Source organism: Micromys minutus (genome assembly GCF_963924665.1).
Source record: "Micromys minutus genome assembly, chromosome: 2".
NCBI classification, from domain to species: domain Eukaryota; kingdom Metazoa; phylum Chordata; class Mammalia; order Rodentia; family Muridae; genus Micromys; species Micromys minutus.
Genome location: NC_137971.1, coordinates 57,881,111 through 57,897,997, shown reverse-complemented (window position 1 = coordinate 57,897,997; position 16,887 = coordinate 57,881,111). Strand labels below are relative to the sequence as shown.

General features: G+C 52.0%; 1 protein-coding gene across 1 annotated transcript in view; it reads left to right on the top strand.

The window, feature by feature from the left end:
• Positions 1-454: 454 nt before the first annotated feature.
• The window catches only part of MUC2 (mucin 2, oligomeric mucus/gel-forming), a gene marked incomplete at both ends in the record, with an annotated part of 31,278 nt that continues 14,845 nt past the window's right edge, over positions 455-16,887 (top strand). Inside the window, 32 exons of the mRNA XM_080912972.1 lie at positions 455-530; positions 1,266-1,527; positions 2,553-2,667; positions 3,023-3,113; positions 3,205-3,314; positions 3,448-3,658; positions 3,815-3,940; positions 4,148-4,265; positions 4,349-4,487; positions 4,672-4,782; positions 4,872-4,941; positions 5,128-5,265; positions 5,370-5,534; positions 6,054-6,148; positions 6,373-6,499; positions 6,890-7,145; positions 7,473-7,525; positions 7,637-7,737; positions 8,115-8,269; positions 8,538-8,676; positions 9,131-9,238; positions 9,320-9,499; positions 9,593-9,832; positions 10,538-10,694; positions 10,901-11,032; positions 11,455-11,602; positions 12,145-12,188; positions 12,629-12,841; positions 14,272-15,215; positions 15,326-15,452; positions 15,573-16,169; positions 16,255-16,593. Coding sequence (XP_080769098.1) covers positions 455-530; positions 1,266-1,527; positions 2,553-2,667; positions 3,023-3,113; positions 3,205-3,314; positions 3,448-3,658; positions 3,815-3,940; positions 4,148-4,265; positions 4,349-4,487; positions 4,672-4,782; positions 4,872-4,941; positions 5,128-5,265; positions 5,370-5,534; positions 6,054-6,148; positions 6,373-6,499; positions 6,890-7,145; positions 7,473-7,525; positions 7,637-7,737; positions 8,115-8,269; positions 8,538-8,676; positions 9,131-9,238; positions 9,320-9,499; positions 9,593-9,832; positions 10,538-10,694; positions 10,901-11,032; positions 11,455-11,602; positions 12,145-12,188; positions 12,629-12,841; positions 14,272-15,215; positions 15,326-15,452; positions 15,573-16,169; positions 16,255-16,593 — 5,887 coding nt within the window. The remainder of the gene's footprint in view (positions 531-1,265; positions 1,528-2,552; positions 2,668-3,022; positions 3,114-3,204; positions 3,315-3,447; positions 3,659-3,814; positions 3,941-4,147; positions 4,266-4,348; positions 4,488-4,671; positions 4,783-4,871; positions 4,942-5,127; positions 5,266-5,369; positions 5,535-6,053; positions 6,149-6,372; positions 6,500-6,889; positions 7,146-7,472; positions 7,526-7,636; positions 7,738-8,114; positions 8,270-8,537; positions 8,677-9,130; positions 9,239-9,319; positions 9,500-9,592; positions 9,833-10,537; positions 10,695-10,900; positions 11,033-11,454; positions 11,603-12,144; positions 12,189-12,628; positions 12,842-14,271; positions 15,216-15,325; positions 15,453-15,572; positions 16,170-16,254; positions 16,594-16,887) is intronic.

The window sequence follows — 16,887 nt, the reverse complement described above, 5'->3', positions numbered from 1 at the left end:
GCACCTGAAAGCTCCTTATTCTATTGAGGCTGTGTTGGAGGTTGCGGGGCTGGGCCTAGGGGCATTGATGGGGTGGGGGGGTATGGCAGACCTTGTGGGATGTAATTCCAGCAGGCACCTCCTGCCTCTCTCAACTTGAGACTGGACTCGCTTGTAGCTTAAAGGAATGGAGTTCACCTGGGGTGTGTGCTGGCATTGGGATAATTGGGGCTATGACATCCTGAGGAAGGCTAAGTTTACCCAGGGAGTCATATAAAGATAAACTCAGATAACATGAATCAATATTTCCTCTCTGGGACCCATGGAGCCCCCACAGCTGTCTTCCTGATAACTCGGCAAATGCCCCACCCACCCTTCGCACCTCCCTTGTCCTCCGCCCTCAGGTGCCTGCTGGGTATATAAGTCCTGGACCCCTGCCCTGGGATGCTCTTCTGTGCCACCCTCGTGAGCCACCATGGGGCTGCCACTAGCTCGCCTGGTGGCTGTGTGCCTAGTCCTGGCCTCAGCCAAGGGCTTGGAGCTCCAGAAAGGTAAGGGGCTCAGTGATCTGGGTAAGGGAACAGGTAGAATTCCCTGAGAGTGGGAAGGCAGTCCGGAGCAATTAGGAAGGGCTTTGGAATAGGAGTGGGGTTCCCAGTCAGAGCCACCACAGTGTCTTAAGGCTCTTACCACCACTCTGAGGTTCAAAGCTGAGGCTCCTGCACCAGGTGAGTGAGAAGCTGGGATCCCTAAGGGACCATTGTCCCCAAGCGTGGGGAAGGCATTGGATGTCTGGAAGAAGCCAAGCTTAGGATGGCTCCAGGTATAGGGGACCTTCGGCAAGACTGTGCCTCTGGAGAATGGGCTGAGTGTCCATATGGGACACTTCTGTCCCATCAGGTTCAAGCTGTAGAAGGGGGATGTCCAGTGGGAACTATTGAAGACTGAAGGATGCAGCCCAGCCTCTTGCTGGGTGAAGGGTGTGTGGAGAGGGGCTAAATGGAGCATCATTTGAGGGGATGGAGGTGGACAGAGTGACCACATAGTTTGAAGGCCCCTCTACCTTTCCTCCCTGCTTGGACTCCACACTAACTTCCACCTTGTCTCTGCAGAGGGGTGACCAAATATTTAATAGAGACTACTTCTGCAGGGGGAACAAGAAACCCTGGTTTGGAGTCCCAGATGGGGACCTCTGGGGGGACCTCTGGGGTTAACTTTGAGGGTGGCCTCAGTAAAACCCTCCTTGCACCTGGGTGTCTCACCTGGTGTCCCCACTGTTCTCCCAGAAGCCAGATCCCGAAACCATGTCTGCAGCACCTGGGGTGACTTCCACTATAAAACCTTTGACGGCGATGTCTTCCGATTCCCTGGCCTCTGTGATTACAACTTTGTTTCTGACTGCCGGGACTCCTATAAGGAATTTGCTGTGCATCTGAAGCGGGGCTTGGGAGAGGCCGGGGGTCACTCCCGGATAGAGTCCGTCCTGATCACCATTAAGGACGACACCATCTACCTCACCCACAAGCTGGCAGTTGTGAACGGGGCCATGTGAGTGGGGTTACTACTCTTCTCTTATGTCCTAGCAGCTAGGGAGATGTCTCTGGTTTCTCAGAGCAGTCCCCCTAACTCCCAACATTTTGTATGACTTAGCCAGCCTCCAGGATACCCTCTTCTCCTCTGGTACAAGTCCAAGTTTGAGGTTTGAGCTAGGCCATGGATTCATTTAACAAACACTGAGGGGGTCCCTCTGTAGACTAGGGGTCTTCAGTATCTTGTGAGCCCCCTTTGGGGGCCAGGTGGGATAGGCTGGTGGCTACCAGAGCATGTCTCCCAGGCTAAAGTTGCAGAAGCTCAGAAGGGAGAGGCTGCTTGCCCTGCCCTATTGTTCCCTGGTATTGTCTCTGTAACAATGAGGTCCTCTTAAATGCATTCCTGTCCTGCAGGTTCACCTCCTGGGGAGTTGCTCTTTTCCTGCTTCAGGGGTTTCTGTGACCCAGGGCTCTCCCAGTGTCCCCTTACCTGGCTTGTTTGGTCGGCCTGGGTCATGCTGTTGTGTGTGGGTTAGGGATAGAGCTCTGTTCAGGGGCTGTTGTGTGGCAGTTGTAGGCCAGCACAGAAGTAAGATGGGGTCTTGGCCTAGGGACGGCCCCATGGTTATGGGCTGGGCAGGGGTTCAGGGTCCCACCCTGGCAAATTTTATGAGGAACAATCTAGAGAGGGTTGGAGGCTCAGTCCCCAAGATATCCCAGATCCACTGCCTTTAGGACTCCTGGAAAGGCCTCTATCCTGGACTCAGAGAGGGCACAGAAGGGAAATAGGCTGAAGGGTGACCCTGTCCCTAGGAAACTCACCTAGCTTAGGACAGTGCTCTCTGGCTTCCTCTTTGAGCTTGGCCAAGTAAGTTTGTGGCTTCAGATGAGAACAGACTGGCCATGTAAGGAGCCAGGCTGGGACTGACTTCACCCAGATAATGCCCATGGCCTCAACATCCTATGAACAGCAGAACCCTCATGAGGACAAGTAGGAGGGTTCTGAGACAGTGAATTGGTGAATGACACAAGTGGCTCCCACAGGGTCAGCACCCCACACTACAGCTCCGGGCTGCTCATTGAGAAGAATGATGCTTACACCAAGGTCTACTCCCGTGCTGGCCTCTCTCTCATGTGGAACCGGGAAGATGCACTTATGGTGGGTACCAGCATCCTGGCTTCTGGGGCGGTGGGACTCTTCTGTCTGGCCAGAGGCCTGGTGGCTCCATAGAAGGGCAGGAGGGTGGGAGACCCACACCTCATGATTGGAGTAGGATGCTGTATGGTAGAGAAGGTGGCTGGAGACAGTGATTAGTACCAGAGGTCCTACTGGCTAGTCCTGAGAGAGGCTCCCTGTGTTACAGTTGTAAGTACAGTGAGCTGTCACCCTTCTAGTGGCTGACCCCTGCCTTCTTCCTAACCTGCCCTGTTTGAAAAGCTGCCTAGACTTGGGGGTTCTGGAAGATGTGCTGGGCTCTGAGGTCTGCTCATATCACGCCCTCCACCCCCAACAGGTAGAGCTGGACAGCCGGTTCCAGAACCACACCTGTGGTCTCTGTGGGGACTTCAACGGCTTGCAGATCTATAATGAATTCTTCTCTGAGGGTGAGTGCTAAGGTGGTCTTGTTGAGAGGAGACAGGTGTGGCTGCAGGTTCCTGGTTCCCAAGGATAGCTGCTGACCTGCTGTCTCTCTAGGCATAAACATCAGTGCCATCGAGTTTGGGAACATGCAGAAGATCAACAAGCCTGAGGCTGTATGTCAGGACCCTGAGCCAGTACAAGAGCCGGAGTCCTGCTCTGAACATGTGAGCCACCACTGGGGAACCCCAGTCTCTCAGGAAGCCTGCACTTGCTGACCTTTGTTGGGGATCCCTATGCTCTAAGGGGAGGGAACAGAGGTGTGAACAGCTCTCCACATTCATGTCTTTCTATCTTAAGCGAGCCGAATGTGAGAGGCTGCTGACCTCCGCGGCCTTCGAGGACTGCCAGGCCCGGGTGCCTGTGGAGTTGTATGTGCGCGCCTGCATGCACGACCGCTGCCAGTGTCCTCAGGGTGGTGCCTGCGAGTGCAGCACCCTTGCTGAGTTCTCCCGCCAGTGCTCCCACGCAGGCGGCAGACCTGAGAACTGGAGGACTGCCTCGCTCTGCCGTAAGTAGCTAGTGACCCATTCACAGGGTGCTCAGTGTTAGTGTCCCTGGGTTTAGTGAGACCCTGGTGGGAGCCATGTCTGTGCCAAGCACCCGGATGCTGTATCTACCAGTGGCCTTGGTATTTGTGGACTGATGAAGCCGACTTTGCTTCTAGCCAAGAAATGCCCTGGTAACATGGTGTACCTGGAGAGCAGCTCGCCCTGCGTCGACACTTGTTCACATCTGGAGGTCAGCAGCTTGTGTGAGGAACACTACATGGATGGCTGTTTCTGCCCAGAAGGTATGTGCTCTGGACTGGGTGGGGAGCAGGCAGGGCGGGTTGGGACCCTTCCAAGAACCCCGAGGGCCATGAGATGAGAACCTTCACTGACAGATTAGGACTCCAGACACCTCTGGGTGGAGGTCTGGCTTCATGCCTCACCTTGGGGGAGACTGGCACTTCCTGAGGCTTCCAGGGTAAGTTTGCATCTCTGGCTTTCTGTCCCAGGCACTGTGTATGATGACATCACAGGCAGTGGCTGCATCCCTGTGAGCCAGTGCCACTGCAAGTTACACGGACACCTCTATATGCCGGGCCAGGAGATTACCAATGACTGTGAGCAGTGGTAAGTCTCAGGGCATAGAGGTTGAGGGGTCAGACAGGCTGGGGTATTACTGAGTCTTGACCCTGTGCCCTGCTTCCGGGCAGTGTCTGCAATGCCGGTCGCTGGGTGTGTAAAGACCTGCCTTGCCCTGAGACCTGTGCCCTGGAAGGTGGCTCCCACATCACCACCTTTGATGGGAAAAAGTTTACCTTTCATGGCGACTGCTACTATGTCCTGACTAAGGTAGGCTAGCCAGGAACCTGGATGGAGCTGGGGGGTCCTCTGTCTTCTGAGGAGGGTGGAAAGACTGATTTTGGGGAAGGCTGTCCTTGGGGTGGTGGGTAATGCTGCTCTTAGAAACAAGATGAAAAGTGGGGGTCTGGAGGCTGTCAGAGCCTCAGAAACTGCACCATCCTTTCTCATACAGAGTGAACACAATGAATCCTATGCCCTCCTGGGTGAGCTGGCTACCTGCGGCTCTACAGACAAGCAGACCTGCCTGAAGACTGTAGTGCTGTTGACTGACAACAAGAAGAACGTGAGTGCCTCCACTCCTTCCCTTTCCAGCATTTCTGGGTCCTGCATGCAAGCCCTCTCAGCTCCACACACCCTTCACACTTCTTGCAGGTGGTGGCCTTCAAATCGGGTGGCAGTGTATTGCTCAATGAGATGGAGGTGACCCTCCCCCATGTGGCAGGTGAGTAGTTCTGCTGCCAATCAACAGAGCCAGATAAGCCCAAGAGTCTGGGCCAAGGAGGGGCCTTGTGTTCTCAGGCAGACTCTATCCTTGGGTCCCTGCTAGTGGTAGGGGGTGGTGGGCCACTCCATAGTATGGTGGAACCAAGGAGCCCTGCTGCCTTTCACCATGTCCTTTGTCTTACAGCGAGCTTCTCCATCTTTCAACCCTCCTCCTACCACATTGTTGTGAACACGATGTTCGGGCTGCGCATGCAGATCCAGCTGGTCCCAGTCATGCAGCTTTTTGTGACTCTGGACCAGGCTGCCCAGGGACAGGTGCAGGGTGAGTGGTTCCCTCCTGTCTTGTTTCTGAAAAATCCCCACGAGGGTCCTGTTTCTCCCAGCCCCTGACCCCAGATTCTTTCTGATCCTGTCCTGGCCCTTTAGGTCTCTGTGGGAACTTCAACGGCCTAGAGAGTGATGACTTCATGACATCTGGTGGGATGGTGGAGGCCACGGGTGCTGGCTTCGCCAATACCTGGAAGGCCCAATCAAGCTGCCATGACAAGTTGGACTGGCTAGATGACCCCTGTTCCCTCAACATTGAGAGCGGTGAGGCTCAGGGGAAGCTGGTTGCTGTCCAGTGGCTTGTCAGGGACACACAGTCCTGACAGTACAGCCTCAGAGCAGATGAAGATAGATGTAGGGTGTGGGTGGGGGGTGGGTGGAGTTCACATGGCCCATGTGATCAGCACATTCACCTGCTGTTTCTGCTCATTTATAGTGGCCTCATGGTGGCAGCGTTCCAGGCGATAAAGTAGATGGGCTGGGCAGGCTAACTGCTAGGTGGTGGCTCTCATCTAGGTCTGCTAGGATGACACACTCTCCTACCGGTCTCTCTGTCATATATGTGGATTTTAGCCCTTTGGGGTGAAGAAAAGGAGATATGGCTGCTATGCAGAGAGGTCTCATCTTGCTCATAGCTGCCTGGAGTTATGGTGGGAGAAAGGAAGGGGTCTGGCTTTGGTCACACAGGAGACCATGCCACCTCCATGCTGGGTGCTCAGACTTTAGGCTCAGGGTATGTGAAAGGGAGCCTGGTCCATGCTAAGGTTCTGATCCACTCCCCAGCCAATTACGCTGAGCACTGGTGCTCCCTACTGAAGAGGTCAGAGACGCCCTTTGCCAGATGCCACCTGGCTGTGGATCCCACTGAATACTACAAGGTGCGTTCATCCCCCAGCACTGTACACTCAATTCTGCAAACAGTGTCCCCAGAGCCACCAAAGTGTACTCTGGTCACCTAGCTGAGCTGGGAGGGGCTGTGTGTGTGTGTGTGTGTGTGTGTGTGTGTCTGAGTGCTGGTGTGTGTGCACTTGAGTGCACGGGATGTTAGGACCATGCACTTGGCCTCCTCGACTCACTGTCTGTTGTTTGGTTTGCCTCCCAGAGGTGCAAATATGACACGTGCAACTGTCAGAACAATGAGAACTGCATGTGTGCAGCTCTTTCTTCCTACGCCCGCGCCTGTGCAGCCAAGGGTGTCATGCTGTGGGGCTGGCGGGAGCGTGTCTGCAGTGAGTGCTTCCCCTTTGGCTGATTCCTAAGATGGTGGTCCAGACGTGGAACTCCATGGGCTTGGGCTGGGACCCCTGAGCACAGTCAGTCCAGAGAGAGGGGCCAGCTCCTTGTTGCTGCCTCCCGGCTTCTGCCAGAAGCAGCAGATTTCACTGATGTTTTAGGCTCTCTGCTTGCAGCGAGGAGCATAATTCTGTAGAGATGGACTATGGGCCAGTCACAGCTGCGGAAGCTGAGTTCAGGGGCCAGGGAGGGGTCCTCAGGGTGGCTGGCCTTCTGGCTTTTGGGCTAGGCAGGTGTCTGCAGTCCTGGCGGTGAGAGAAACTCAGGGACAGTAGTTGGAGTTCATTCCCTCTGCCCCCTCCTTACGCCTGTGTTTTCCTCTGCAGACAAAGATGTGCATGCTTGCCCCAGCTCACAGATCTTCATGTACAACCTGACCACTTGCCAGCAGACCTGCCGCTCACTCTCAGAAGGCGACGCCCACTGCCTCAGGGGATTTGCACCCGTGGAAGGCTGTGGCTGCCCCGATCACACCTTCATGGATGAGAAAGGTCGCTGTGTACCCTTGGCTAAGTGTTCCTGCTATCACCATGGTCTTTACCTGGAGGCAGGAGATGTGATTCTGAGGCAGGAGGAGCGCTGGTGAGTGTCCTGGACTTGGCAAGGGGACCATGGAGTGGGGAGGAGGGAGGGGACCATAGAGTAGGGGAGGGGACCATAGAGTGGGGGAGGGGACCATAGAGTGGGGGAGGGGACCATAGAGTGGGGGAGGGGACCATAGAGTGGAGGAGGGGAGTGCTCTTGAATCTACCCTGAGTGAAAAAATGGGGGACTCTACCTGTGGGACCTGAGGCTCTCAAATGGTGCAGAAGTGCCAGGGGTGAGATTCTGAGAGTGGCCCGGCTGGCATCTGTCCTGTGTGGACACAGATGCGGGCCCCATTCATCCCTTTCTACTTCTCTTTTACAGCATTTGCCGGAACGGGAGGCTGCAATGTACCCAGGTCAAACTGATTGGCCACAGTAAGTGGATGCTACCCATGTATAATCACAATTTTGAGTCTTGTTTCTCCTCCCTGCTTACTTGGTGCTCTGAATTCACCTTGAGCTAAGACAGACTCCTTCACTCCACAGTCTGTCCGAAACCCAAAATCCTTGTGGATTGCAACAACTTAACTTCTGTGGCCATCCGGAAACCCCGTCCTACTAGCTGCCAGACACTGGTGGCTGGCTATGTGAGTGGCAGAGAGGGCTGCTGTGGGTGGGCTGGTCGAGGGTGAGTGTTCTGGATGCCTGAGTCCATTGTGGAGGGAAAAGGGCAGACTTCCACAGTGCCAGTTCATTGGGCTGGGAGCTAAGTCTTAAAAACTTGCGGGTTAATACTCCTCGTGACTCCAGAAGAGAAGTGGCAACCTGTGTCAGTACAGAGGTCAGTGTAGGGGACTTGAACAGCAGCTGGATTCTGTCTGCCTGACCAAGATGAGCTTGAAGGGAGGGGTCTTAGGAGAGAGGAAAAGTTGGGGGTCTAGGGCACTGTTAGATCTCACACGGGTATCTGCACTTGACCCCTCAAGAAGGGTTGGGCCCTTATCTGAGCACCTTCTTGTTCCAGTACCATACAGAGTGCATCAGTGGCTGTGTGTGTCCCGATGGACTACTGGATGATGGCAAAGGTGGCTGTGTGGAGGAGGACAAGTGTCCCTGTATCCACAACAAACAGCTATACTCTTCTGGGGAGAGGATCAAACTGGACTGTAACAATACATGGTGAGCTGGTTCAGTCAGGCTGCACTGGATGGACTGGGCTGGTTTTGTGGGGACACAAGGTGGTCCCACTCTGTTGATAGAGCAAGTCTAGTGTCTACCCCTCACTCTCGAAGTCACTTGTAGGCCGGTATACATGCTTGCAGGTTTCCTACATGGACCTCCTCAGGAGGTATCTCCATGGTGTCCAGGGCCTTACCTAAGCTGCTCTCCAAGAGCAGAGGGAGCCTTGGCCTTAGGACCTTTCAGGCTCCTCTACTTTTCTCCTCAGTACTTGCCAGAAAGGACGTTGGGAGTGCACCCGGTATGCATGCCACAGCACCTGCTCTATCTATGGGAGTGGCCACTACATCACCTTCGACGGGAAGCACTATGACTTCGATGGACACTGCTCCTATGTGGCTGTCCAGGTGCGATTGTAGACCTGTCTGGGAAGAAGCCTGGCCTGAGATATGGAAGAGGGTCCTGGGGGTGGGAAGGGCCAGCCTTTCCTCACCCTGAAACTCACACACTGGCAGAATTTGGGTTCCCAGCTATGAATAGAGATGGTGTGGTAAACCTCTCTTCTCCCCTCATGCATGACGATGAGGGTTACTGAGAAAGCCTGCTCCCTTCCCCCTGTGGGTGTTTGTGTATGTGTGTGTGTGTGTGTGTGTGTATGCATAGACAGGCCAAGCTACTATCTCTTGTGCTTTTCATCCTCAGACAATAGAAGATCTGATCGGGTGAGGTTTGAGTTAGGGCCTCTCCTCCCAGATGGGGAAGGGCAGAGCTGTAGCACTCAGAGGGGTGCTGTAGCCTAGCCTCTGGGGTAGGAACCCATGTCCTGGCCTTCTTGACTGACACTGTTTTGCTGGTCCCTAGGACTACTGTGGCAAGAACTCTACCGGTTCCTTCAGCATTATCACCGAGAATGTCCCCTGCGGTACCACAGGTGTTACTTGCTCCAAGGCCATAAAGATCTTTATTGGGGTGAGTGCTGCTGGTTCCCAGGACAGGGGATCCCTTGGGAACCCCTAGACACAGTCAATGACCATATTTTCCTCTGGGTAGGGGACAGAGCTGAAGTTGGTGGATAAACACCGTGTGGTAAAGCAGTTGGAAGAGGGACACCATGTGCCCTATATCACACGGGAAGTGGGTCAGTACCTGGTGGTGGAAGCCAGCTCCGGCATCATCGTTATCTGGGACAAGAAGACCACCATCTTTATCAAGCTGGATCCCTCTTACAAGGTAGGGCACCAAGATGTCTGCTGTGCCATGGCTGCTGCTCTCCCTTACCTCAAGATCTTCTCAAGCTGCAGACTCTTACCTTTCTTTCTGCAGGGCACTGTATGTGGTCTGTGTGGGAACTTTGATGACCAGACCAAAAATGACTTCACCACTCGGGACCACATGGTGGTGGACAGCGAGCTGGACTTCGGGAATAGCTGGAAGGAAGCTCCCACTTGCCCAGATGTGAGCCGCAACCCAGACCCCTGCAGCCTGAACCCACATCGCCGCTCCTGGGCAGAGAAGCAGTGCAGCATTATCAAGAGTCGTGTGTTCAAAGTGTGCCACAGCAAGGTACCTTGGGGCTGCAGGGTTGGGCAGGGTCACAGCAAGGCAGGCAGAGCTGCATTTGTGGGAGGGGCCACAAGTGTGGGCGGGGACACAGGTGTGGATGGGCCTTGGGCATTTACAAACAAGTGTGGGCACAGGCACAGGTGTGGGTTGACTGTGGGTATGAGCAAAGGGCTCTGTAGGCAGAGTCCACTATAGGTGTGTTGTGGTTGTGGTCAGGGGCCATGGTTGGGGTCACTGTGGCCAGGAAAGGGGTGTGACGTATTAGTCTTACTATGGTTGCTTTGGGGACTCTTGTCCTCTCCAAGTAGGCTAAGGACACTTGGAGGCATGTTGCTGCACCACCATGGGGTGTCTTGTTCTTGAGCTCTGTACACTTCGTTCTTTGAGTCTTTTGGATTTGATGATCAACCTGGCTGGAGATTCCTGGCTGGACCCTGGTCTCCTCTGCCATGATTACATGATCACTAGGGAGGGTGAGGAAGGACTTATTTTGTTAGTGCCTAGAGGATAGCGGGGAAGGACAGCTTTAGGAGGGTCATCTCAAGACACTCAGTGTGAGTGATGATAGGTCTATAGGCCCCGAGTGGTCTCAATGTGGGTGTTCTCCCCCATCAGCCACTCTGGCCTGGGCCAGCCTCATTATCCTGAGTTCTAGGCCCTCTAAGGGCAATGTGAGCCTAGGGCACACTGAAGTTTTCTTCCTAGGTGGACCCCACAGTTTTCTATGAGGCCTGTGTGCATGACTCCTGCTCCTGTGATACCGGTGGTGACTGTGAGTGTTTCTGCTCCGCCGTGGCCTCCTACGCTCAAGAGTGTACCAAGGCAGAGGCCTGTGTGTTCTGGAGGACGCCGGATCTATGCCGTGAGTGTTCATAAATGACAGCACCTTCCTTCCCCATGTGGACCATTCCACACTTGCCCCCCAGGGGTTCTTTCTTGAGCCACAGTGAGATTTGTTGGTAGGAGCAGATTGGTCCTGTTCTTGCTTACGCTCCCTGACTCAGGCTTACTGGGCACACATGTGAGTGCTCCTATGCCTGACCATGTCCCCACCCTCTCTCTCTCTAGCCATATTCTGTGATTACTACAACCCCCCAGACGAGTGTGAATGGCACTACGAACCATGTGGGAACCGCAGCTTTGAGACCTGCAGGACCCTCAATGGCATCCACTCCAACATCTCGGTGTCTTACCTGGAGGGTGAGTAGGTGGGGCCCTCCAGGGAGGTAGCCACCAAGGGGCAGGCCTCTGTCAGGCTAAGTGAGGGCTACCGTCAGCTGGGGGAGACACATGGGGCTTTTGAGAGGTGCCCAAGGGTTGAGAGGCTTGGCTCAGGGAACAAGATTCTTTTCACCACAGTCTGTTTAATGAACTGGGATCATGCTAAGGTCCTGCCTCCTGAAGAGGTGGTAGAGGAGCAGGCGAACTCATGGGTGGAAATGATCCCTTGTTTCTCTGCATGTGGGGAGCAGAAAACCCTAAGGGAGACACAAACCCTGTCTTTTGACTCTTGGTCTTCTTAGATGAACATCCCCAAGCAAAACACCAGGTGGGGTGGGGTTAATGAGGAAGCTCTGGTGGTCCTCCATGGTGGTCTGAGGCCCATTTTTTATATCCACTAGGTTGCTACCCTCGGTGCCCTGAGGACAGGCCCATCTATGATGAGGACTTGAAGAAATGCGTCACTGGGGAAGAGTGTGGTTGCTATATTGAGGACACTCGCTACCTGCCTGGGGAAACTGTTCCCACTGATAATATCTGCGAGTCTTGGTACTAAGCCTACATTACACAGGTTCTGGGAAAGGTTGCCATATACATGTACACACACATGCATGCACACACAGACACACACAGACATGCATGTACATACTATGTTTATTCACATGGAAATGAGGTCACTTCAGTTAGGTGCATATGCACATGCAAGCACACACAGAAGGATCATATCCACACTCACATATGTGCATACATGCATTCAATGTGCATGCAACCATGGATACATAGTTGCACACCCAATCACACACGTACACACATGGTGATAGGAGCTAGAGTATGTAGGTGCTGATTTTTGTCCTTGGGGGCGGGGTATGGAGGCCTTTTGACCTCACCCTATGCTCTTGGCCCAGCTTCTTCGTAGCTTCTTCACCTCATCTAGCTGGCCACATTTAGAACCCAATGGGTGAGGCCCTTTGTAGCTTGTGTTTGGGGCAGTACTCTGGGGCTTTGGGCCATGGCACTGGGAGATGGGCATGTGGTGTCTATGAGCAGGGAGGGTCTGGGGAGTATCTGTAGCATCTACACTTGCTTTGCAGTATATGCACCAACACGTCAGACATCATCTGCCATCCAGATGAAGGTAAGCTGCCCTCTGCTGGGATCCTGGAGGAAGAGGGTTAGAAGTTCCAACCCAGGAAGCCTGTGGGCTGTGCTGTTCTAGTACCTATGGGACCCGGACTCGCGTGGGGATTAGTTTTCTCCTGGCTTCTGTTTCTTTGTTGCACGGGTCCTTTCCAGCTTCAACTTGCTGAGCTATGCAGCAAGCTTGAGGGACTCACTACACATCCTTGGTCCCTTTCTCTAATGGGAATGGTGCCCTATGGGGAAGTTCTAGTGTAGCTCTCATCCAGGTTCTAGGCTCCTTAACTCTGGGAGCCAGAGGCTCCTTCAAAGTGAGAGGTTCTGAATATGCAGGCCTGCTGGGATGTATCCCCAGTCTTTCCTCATGTGTGATAAATTGGGGAAACCTTGAAAGTGTGTCTTTCCTGTTGGGTTGATGGTCCTATAACTTCTGTGCAGGGAAGGTTCTTAACCAGACGCAGGATGGTAACTTCTGCTACTGGGAGATCTGCAGTTCCAATGGAACAGTGGATAAACACTTCAATATTTGTGGCTCCTCTACGCCAATCCCATCTTCCCTGACAAGCTTCACCACAGTCTCCACCCCCATCTCTACCACTCCCATCTCCACCACCATTATGACCACCACAGCCACTGCCACAACCACTGCCAGTGCCACCAGCACAGTCACAAAGACTGGAGGTGAGAGTTTTTCTGGAGCTTTTGTCTTCTTGAAAATCCAGCATAGAGATCCCTTCTTGGGGTCAGAGCCAGTTTTGTGTATATAGCCTGTACTGCAAATCAACTGTGAATTTGGGTGATATTGACATTTCCCTGAAGGCAGGAGACATCGGAGGGTGTTCTTACATTTCTCTGCATTTGCTCCAGTACAGACCATATCCATGATGAGTGAGCAGACAGAGGTATGACAGACACAGGGGAGAACATCTGTAAATTTGAGGACTTGGGCTGAGTTTGGTCAGTTGGCAAAGCACTTGCTTCACAAACATGAGGACATGAGTTTGCTCCCCAGAGCTCATGTAATCATCAGACATGGGGAGCACATTTACAATCCTACTGTTGGGGATATGGATTCTTGGGGTTCACTGGCAAACCCATATAACTTAATTGGCAAGTTCTTGGCCAATGGAAGACCTTGTCTGGAAGGACAAGACATTCTTGAGGATGATAGTGAAGATGGTTCTCTGGTCTCTACACTCACATATAAACATGTGCATGTACATTTGCATGCACATGTATACTTGTACACATAGAAACTGCACACACACATGCACACACACATAAAATGCAGGCTGAACATGGTGGTGCACACTTAGAACCAGCACTAGGGAGGCAGAAGCAGAATGATCAGCATAAGTTTGAGGCCTATGTTCTATTTAGAGAGTTCCAGGCTAGCTAAGGCTGCATAGCAGGACCATGCATTATAAATGTCTTAAACTGTGCAGTAATATCTTCCTTTTTTCCTTAAGCGAAGTTCCATCAAAAACTCTTAGTAAATGGCATTGACTATGCTTTCCCATAAGTTTCTCCAAGAAGAGGAACTCTTTCAGAATGACTCCAGGCTTCCTTTGGAAGCAGATATGAGCAGAGGATGTACTTAGCTGCTTGGGGATCACAGGTGTATTTATTTACTCTCTGCCAAGTCCATGGACACAGAGGTGGGACCTGACCTGTGTGATGATCAGGTTCTTGGTCAGGAATAGACAAAGCCCTTTTCACACTCTTCCTTAATGATGGCTCTCTTGTTAGTCAGAGAGTTTTTCTCTCTCACAAAGATTCAGAATTGATAAGAAAGAGATACTGAGCTGGGGTCTCTGAGATTAGGATATGACCCACATAAATATGGGTCTGGGCGGCTTCTCCACTCTGAGCCCCAGTCATTCAGCTGCAAAAAAAGTGGGTATGGCTCTATTCCAAACTCTGACTGGGTTAATATAACTTGGTCCTTTGGTGATGATGAGAGGGTGGACATGTGTGTGTGTGTGTGTGTGTGTGTGTGTGATCTGTGACGCCACTGAGAACTCTGAATCACCTATCCTTTCTCAAGTACTAATGACCTGTATGTAATTTTGTTTCTCTAGGACAGTGCTGCTTCTGGTCTGACTGGATCAACAACAATCACCCCAGCAGTGGCGTTGGTGGTGGTGATCAAGAGACCTTTAAACATGTCTGTAGTGCTCCTGAGGACATTGAGTGCAGGGCAGCCACGGAGCCCAAACTCAGCTGGAAAGAGTTAGGCCAGAAGTTACAGTGTAATGTCTCAGAGGGGCTCCTTTGCAAAAATGAAGACCAGTATGGAATTGGGCAATTTGAACTTTGTTATGATTATGAGATACGAGTCAACTGTTGCTATCCAGAGGAATACTGTACTCCTTCAACCATCCCACCTACAACTTTAACAACAACCGTGTCTACCACTCCACCTACGTCTTCACCAACCACCTTACCCACAACTTCCCCACAAACTTCATCTGCAACTTCACCAACAACCTCACATAGTACTTCAAAAGTTTCGTCAACTACTTCAGCCATCACTTCGCCAACGACCTCACCAACCACCTCACCAACAACCTCACCAACCACCACACTAACCACCTCACCAACCACCTCACCAACCACCTCATCAACATCCTCACCAACCACCTCACCAACCATCTCATCTACTGCCATGCCAACGACTTCAGTTACCATTTCACAAACGTCTTCATCAGCTACCTCTCCTAACAGTTCACCAAGCTCCTCAGCTACAACTTCACCAGCAACTTCATCAGGACCCTCAACTACCACTTCACCAAGCACCTCAAGTCCCATGTCATCAACTTTTACTACCCCATCCCACTCTCCATGCATTGATTACTGCAAGTGGACCGAATGGCTGGATTCTGGAAAACCAACCTATGCTATAGAAAGTGGAGATAATGAAAGTATTGAAGGTGTCTGTGATCCACACTGGCAAGCAATCAACATCTCCTGCAGAGCTGTGATGTATTCCGACAAACCACTTGATCAGCTTGGACAAACAGTGGTTTGTAATACAAAAGTTGGGCTAGTGTGCAAAAATGTAGATCAGAAAATAGGAGGGATGATTCCTATGCGCATGTGTCTCAACTATGAGATCAGTGTTTACTGCTGTAGTACAATATGTTTTACTTCAACCCCATCATCTACTACCACAGAGACACCAACAATAACATCAATGACAAAGACTTCCACTCCAGCGACTACTACCACGCAGACACCAAGCTCATCTCCTACAACTACAGTGACTCCACGTCCAGCACCAACAACTACAACTATTTCTACTTCAGAACCTACTACAACTCAGACCACAACCCCAACAACCTTCACAAAGACCTCCACACCTATATCTACCATTAGCCAGACACCAAGTATAGTCTCTACCACCACTGTGACTCCTACTCCAACACCAACAATTGGAGAGACCTCAACCACAACATCTATAGTAACAGAAAGTTTGACTCCAAGATCTACTACTACCCAGACATCCAGCCCAGCATCTTCAACCACAGTGACAACGACAGCAACACCCACCACAAAAGAAACATCAACCCCAACATCTACTACCACACAGACAACAACGCCAACACCTACAGGAACAGAGACCTCTACTCCTACATCTACCACTCCTCAGACACCAAGTCCAACCCCTACAACAACAGTGACCACAACACCAACACCAACCACAACAGAGACATCAACCCCAACATCTACTACCACACAGACAACAACCCCCACACCTACAGGAACAGTGACCTCTACTCCTACATCTACCACTCCACAGACACCAAGTTTAACTCCTACAACCACAGTGACCCCAACACCAACACCAACCACCACAGAGACATCATCCCCAAAATCTACTACCACACAGACAACAACGCCAACACCTACAGGAACAGAGACTTCTACTCCTACATCTACAACATCCCAGACACCAAGTACAACCCCAACAATAACAGTGACAACAACACCCACATCAAGCACTACAGAGACACCAAGCCCAACATCTACTACAACACAGACAACAACCCCCACACCTACAGGAACAGAGACCTCTACTCCTACATCTACCACTCCTCAGACACCAAGTCCAACTCCTACAACCACAGTGACCACAACACCAACCACCACAGAAACATCATCCCCAACATCTACTACCACACAGACCACAACTCCAACACCAACAGGAACAGAGACCTCTACTCCTACATCTACCACTCCCCAGACACCAAGTCCAACTACTACAACCACAGTGACCCCAACACCAATACGAACCACCACAGAGACATCATCCCCAACATCTACTACCACACAGAAAACAACCCCAACACCTACAGGAACAGAGACCTCTACGCCTACATCTACCACTCCCCAGACACCAAGTCTAACTCCTAAAACCACAGTGACCCCAACACCAACACCAACCACCATAGAGACATCATCCTCAACATCTACTACCACACAGACCACCACCCCAACATTTACAGGAACAGAGGCCTCTACTCCTACATCTACCACTCTTCAGACATCAAGTCCAACCCCTACAAACACAGTTACCCCAATACCAACAAAAACCACCACAGAGATATCAACCTCAACATCTACTACCACACAGACCACAACTCCAGCACCTACAGGAACAGAGACCTCTACTCCTACATCTACCACTGCTCAGA